We start from the raw sequence: 6082 nt of genomic DNA on the forward strand, positions 1-6082 counted from the left end.
CAACGTTCAACCATATTCATTCAACGTTCAACCATATTCATTCAACGTTCAACCATATTTATTCAACGTTCAACCCCTTATTCAACGTTCAACCATATTTATTCAACGTTCAACCATATTCATTCAACGTTCAACCATATTCATTCAACGTTCAACCCCTTATTCAACGTTCAGCCATATTTATTCAACGTTCAACCACCCCTCCCCAATCCCCTCCCCAAGGTTTACTCGTTCCCGGTTTCCTCTCGGCCCGACTACAACAGCCTCGGGCAGAGGGGAGCCTAGGAACAAGGTTGAAGGCGACCTGGCCTAAAACAGAGCCCAGTTACACCGCGTACGTTGTCAGATTTGATCGGTTACGCACGTGTTTGGATTTGGGCATAGTTATAATAGAGATTGGGGCAGTAATGGACAATAACAATAAAAAATACTTGGATGATCTGGCAAAATGCCTAACCGAGGCAGGAAAGATCTTAAATCAGATGAATGGTTCTTCGAATCCATCAACTTCTACTGGTCTCTCTAGCAGAATGGAATCTGCTATTTCTTCGGTCGGGAGAACAGTCAATAGAGCTCAATCTATGGTCCAGAACTCTACAAACAGAGGGCTTTATTCCCGTTTAAATGGACGAGAACGTCTGCGAGCCATTTCAGGTATTGTTTATACTTTTCTTTGGAGATCCCATTGTTCAAAACCTATCGTAGTTTTCGTGACTCAGGCTTACACGTGGTAAAAGCTGCCATTTTGTAGCGCTGCGCGAACGTAATAAAAATAAAATATACTGCAGTATGTCCTGCTCTCGGACCCTCCATATGATTCAAGCGTCGTTTTATAGTACTATGACTATGGATTTCACCGAAGTGTGGTATGTACACTGAGACGTTTGCTACTGTGCTAATAAACATAAACGTTGTAGTCTGCATTCCTTTCTACAGTCGGTATCCTTTTGATTAGGGATAGACCATTATATTTAGGGGGAGGGGGGGGGGTGGTATGAGCAAAAAGATTTTTTTTAAATTATTATATTACATGGTTGGAAAAAAATATTGTTGTTGAGGGCTTATCATATTTTTTTTGCCAAAAAGTTTGATGTTAAGGCGAATCATTGATTTTGTAAAAAGGATGCTGTAACAAAGCCAGTTTAATTTTGATTAGCTTATTAGATGCAGAAGTTTTAACTATTGCTTATGCTTATTAGGTACTTCTGCCTCATCTGCACAAAACAAGGCCAAACCAATGGAAAAGACTTTCGAGTTTGTTCTTGTAAATTCCAGGGGGCAGCTCAATGAGAGTGATTCATTGCTCTTAGAAGATGATGCCATCATACTGAGAGGCATTGTTACTCTGAACTCTAACATGAATGAACAAAACATTCGAGCATGCTTGGCTGAGGCAGTTGTTATAAAGTTTCCAACTGTGGCTCCACAGGATTTGGAATTTTTAAAAGCAATTAGAAGAAAATTGTCAAAGCCTGTAAATGCTGGTGAATTCTCCTTCAAAGAAGTAAAACTCCTTGCAGGCCAGGGAAGCATTTATATAACCCTGAAGGATGGATTTGAATGCTTGCTTGATGATTATATTCAAGGAAGAAATCGTGAACCCAATGTAGAAGGTGAAGAAAGGCAGGAAACACCAGCACCAGTCACTCAAGATGGCAGGGAAAATAACCATGGCCAAAATGTAGAGGATTATGAAAGCCTTGTTCCTTCTCAAAAGCCACAAGAGGAAGATGACGGCGACCTACTTAAGTCTGCATGGGGTGGGAACTATGATGTTGAATCAGCAGTGAAAGAATGCTTGAAAGCATGTGAGGCAGACAAGGCTACTAACCCAGTTGAGGTATTAAGATGTGCACAAAAATATATTGTGAAGGGACGACCACTTGATACTAATGAAACTGAGTCAAATTTGGAAGGAGAGGTGAACTTTATTGATGTGAACAGACAAAACTTGTTAAAAACTGCATTTGATGAAATTGAAGAGATTGAAAACCTTCAGCTCACTTTGCAAGTAACCTTTTATGGCGAAGTTGCACATGATAATGGGGGGCCAAGAAAGGAATTCTTCCGTTTATGCCTCAGAGAGATTAAAGAAAAATATTTTGACAATGGATTGAGGAATCTGCTTTCTGATGACTATATAAAGGTTGGCATCATCATGGCTCTTAGCATGCTTCAAAATGGGCCAGTACCAAAATTTATGGATGAATCAATGTTACAAGAGTTGTTTCAAGAACCCAAGCCCAGCATATGCATTCTTAAGCTACGTATGGGGTTTGCAAAGATTGGCTTGTACCAAATTGCAAAGGCTGTCCCACAGTTAGTACACTTGATGCGACTCTCTCAATCGTATAATCTTACAAGAAGAAAGTTGATTTCCTTACTTGCACCTTCCTTCTCAGATGAAGGGTCAAATGCAAAGAGGTATGAAATGGCTGTCTATGAGTTATTCTTAAAGTATGTCCGAGAGGCTACCAGTGGTCGTAGGGCAGCCATTACCATTGGACATATCTTACAATTCGCAACTGGTGCTGAAGAAGAGCCAGTTCTGGGCTTTGCAATTCCACCTAGCATCTGCTTCGCCACTGCAACTAGTAAGAACAAGTGGGCTTTTGTGCCTACTTCAAACACTTGCACCCAGACATTGTATTTACCCACTGGGTCACATGATTGTCCTCTTCCTTCTGAAGAAGAGCTCTTTGATGTATATGACAGTGCCTTTGTTAATGTTTATTTCGGTCTGGCATGAGTATAAGAAACTCCTGCCTCAATGTTACATAAATCATGAACAACCTAAAGAGATTCATTCACAATTGAAAAAAACTAGGACAAGAATACAATGATGAAATTTATTTTCTTCTGATATTTTAATATGATTGCCAAAAGCAAAGCACAGAAATGTAAACTTGAATGTTTGATTTTTTGTGTTCTAAATTTTCCGAAGAGATATATTGGTGTTGCTTTAAACAATTTCCACATATAAGCTAAAACCAAAAAGTTGTTACTGTTTATTTTTCTAAAAATGTTGAAGATATTTATGAAAGAAAATTAACTATGATATACATAGCTCTAAAAGATGCACTGTTATATTGAAACTATTATTGCTATTGAAAAATCTATTTGTTATTTCCTTTTAATTTTTGAAGAAATTACTGGTATGTCAATTCTTAGGTTGCTAAAAGCTGGGATTTCATTTCTTAGAGCCTCCTGGGAAAAGGGATTTCATGTAATGGGACTGGGATATTTGAACCAAAGAACAATAGGAAAATGAAATTGAGGATTGAGTAAAACTGGCCGAGATTGTTGGATTTGAACTGGGATTGGAATAAACAGTTTTTGGTTGGGATATGGGATTAATAATAATTAGCACCCCCTTTTTGTTAAGGATTTCAGCTTTACATTTTTAGGAAAATTATGTGAAACTAGGGTGGGTGTAAGGGTGATTTCTAAAACACATCAAAATTTGTTATTCAAGGCAGAGTAACAATTCCAGGATCAATTTAAAGCCATGGCTTTTCTACAACCAATTCATATGTGCATTTCAAAACAACTTAATATGCAGTTGAAAACTATTACAATTATTTCTAGTATTAAACCTGCAGCTTATTAAGACCAAAATTTACAACCTGTATTCAGTCTTGGCACTTCCTGAGTATTTAGTTTTCATGACAGGTTCAGAACCCAAAAAATTAATGATCAAATTATATTATTTAGAAATTGATTTTTGTTGATGGTGGAGGGGGAACTGAACTCGGGGGGATGAAAGTATTAATACACAGAAGAGAAATTAGAAGAAAAAAAACTTCCTTACAGCAGACCCTGGATTACTGAGGTGTTAATTATGAATTTTTTTTATTTTTTATGCATAAATTCACAAACTACAGGTGAATCAATTTGGTTGTGTTGTATGAAAAATTAAAGCTCTCAGACTCAATATCACAATCTAAATTTTTAATGGAGACTAGCAATATGGCTTGCTATGGTGTACTACTATGTCAAATATATATAAGAAAACAATAGAACAAGGGTCTCCTACATCATAAAGTCCATTAGATTCATATCGAAATCATGGGGTTCGTGACTTTAATCTTTATTCATAGCATACTCATTTCATTTCTTCAATTATCTCTTGAGTGAGACTTAAAACCTGACAATATATGTCTACTCCCAGTTCACTTGATTCCTTCAGTGGATCAATCCTATCCAAAACGTATGCCTTTATTAATTCTTCATTATCAAGATCTATTGGCTCAACTATCACATTATTTTCCTGTCTGGAACGTGATGGACCTTGGGCATCGTATCCATACATGGCTAGATCATCTGGCTCTTCATCCACCAATCCATGCGCTAATGGATTATTGGCATGCATCATTCCATTTGTCCACATCTGGATGGGGGACCAGTTTCTCTCTGTACGTACTCTGTGGTGATTAAAAGCCTTCATAAATTCATTCATTGCCTTATTTATTCTGGGGATAAATACCAAGTGTAGAGCAAAAAGATGGACAGCTTCATTTACTTGGAGTATTCCAGTGGATTCCATGGCATAAAAGGTGTAGTAATACAGATGGCAAACACATCTGAAAACATCTCGCCACAATCTTTCAATGCGCTGATTGTGAGTTGAGGGACCTGCTATAAAACTTCCTCTTCCTTCACCTCTAGCTTTCACCATGGCATCGCATACAAGGACATTCTCTACACCTTGATCCACTCTAATTCTTGATGGCCAGAGATCACCATCAGAATTAATTGCATTTAAAAAGAGTTCAAGAACAGTTTCTGAAAGGTTGTTTGAATTGCAACTTAAATACATTATTCTTCTGGAAAATCCATCGATGCATCCATGAATTACTAGTTTCCAACGAATCAACGAATGGTGCCCATCAAGATGCCATAGAGAGTTTGGCCATGGCACTTGATAAGTTCTTCGAGACACCAAGGCACCCCATCTCAAGACAGTGTTTTTAGGATCCATTCTAGCCATACTTTCTCTTATTCTTTGCCTTTGAATTCTGTAGCCAAGTGACTTTACGTAGCCAGCAACGTAACCCTGGCCAGTGGCTGATCCATGAGTTGACAAATATGTTTTAACTATATCATCCAGTATTTCGTCAGACAAGTCACTAAAGCCTTTCATATCTTGTAAATGAAATTCTTCTACTCTTCTGTATATTGTCCATCTTGAAACGCCTAAATATTCTGCAATCTTGGTCCAACTGAATCCTAGTGCACGAAGTTCTTCAAGGGTTTCACAAGAAATATCATACGAAGGCCTACCAGGTTTTAGAGAGCAAGTCTTGGTGGCCGCCATTTGCCCAGCAACAGTTGTAGGCGTGACAGATCCCATATTGATGTAATGTGACCAAGAATTCAACACATCTGTTAGATATTTTGACAACAACTCGAGTTCATTTCTATCACTTGGATCCACGCTGAAGCAATCACACAGTGTCCTGGTCAAACAAACAGCCATGTCAAGTACAACACTATGTGCTTCGGCAATCTCTCTATCAAATGGCTGCTGACTAATTTCCTTTGTTTTCTCGAGTATAGAGATTAAACATCTTGGAACCTCTTTCTCAAGATCGACTTTTTGATCGGTATCCGCCATATTCTAGACCACTGGGCTCTGTTTTAGGCCAGGTCGCCTTCAACCTTGTTCCTAGGCTCCCCTCTGCCCGAGGCTGTTGTAGTCGGGCCGAGAGGAAACCGGGAACGAGTAAACCTTGGGGAGGGGATTGGGGAGGGGTGGTTGAACGTTGAATAAATATGGTTGAACGTTGAATAAGGGGTTGAACGTTGAATGAATATGGTTGAACGTTGAATAAATATGGTTGAACGTTGAATAAGGGGTTGAACGTTGAATAAATATGGTTGAACGTTGAATGAATATGGTTGAACGTTGAATAAATATGGTTGAACGTTGAATAAGGGGTTGAACGTTGAATTATAAGGGGTTGAACGTTGAATGAATATGGTTGAACGTTGAATAAATATGGTTGAACGTTGAATAAGGGGTTGAACGTTGAATAAGGGGTTGAACGTTGAATAAATATGGTTGAACGTTGAATAAATA

The 6082-nt window shown here is 38.3% G+C and overlaps 2 protein-coding genes across 2 annotated transcripts; one reads left to right on the forward strand and one right to left on the reverse strand.

Moving 5' to 3' along the window:
* The first annotated feature begins 1233 nt into the window (after positions 1-1233).
* LOC148906952 (uncharacterized) lies at positions 1234-3172 on the forward strand. Its single transcript, XM_089036245.1, has one exon. The coding sequence runs from the start codon at positions 1238-1240 to the stop codon at positions 2747-2749; it is 1512 nt and encodes a 503-aa protein (XP_088892371.1). The 5' UTR covers positions 1234-1237; the 3' UTR covers positions 2750-3172.
* Positions 3173-3936: 764 nt separating this feature from the next.
* LOC148906953 (uncharacterized) lies at positions 3937-5754 on the reverse strand. The gene has a single exon (XM_089036244.1). It carries the CDS (start codon positions 5615-5617, stop codon positions 4106-4108), a length of 1512 nt encoding a protein of 503 aa, XP_088892370.1. The 5' UTR covers positions 5618-5754; the 3' UTR covers positions 3937-4105.
* Positions 5755-6082: the final 328 nt, after the last annotated feature.

This window comes from Actinia tenebrosa, unplaced genomic scaffold (assembly GCF_029948245.1).
Source record: "Actinia tenebrosa isolate PJP-AT-01 unplaced genomic scaffold, QUT_ActTen_1.0 PGA_scaffold4__44_contigs__length_22323623, whole genome shotgun sequence".
NCBI lineage: Eukaryota > Metazoa > Cnidaria > Anthozoa > Actiniaria > Actiniidae > Actinia > Actinia tenebrosa.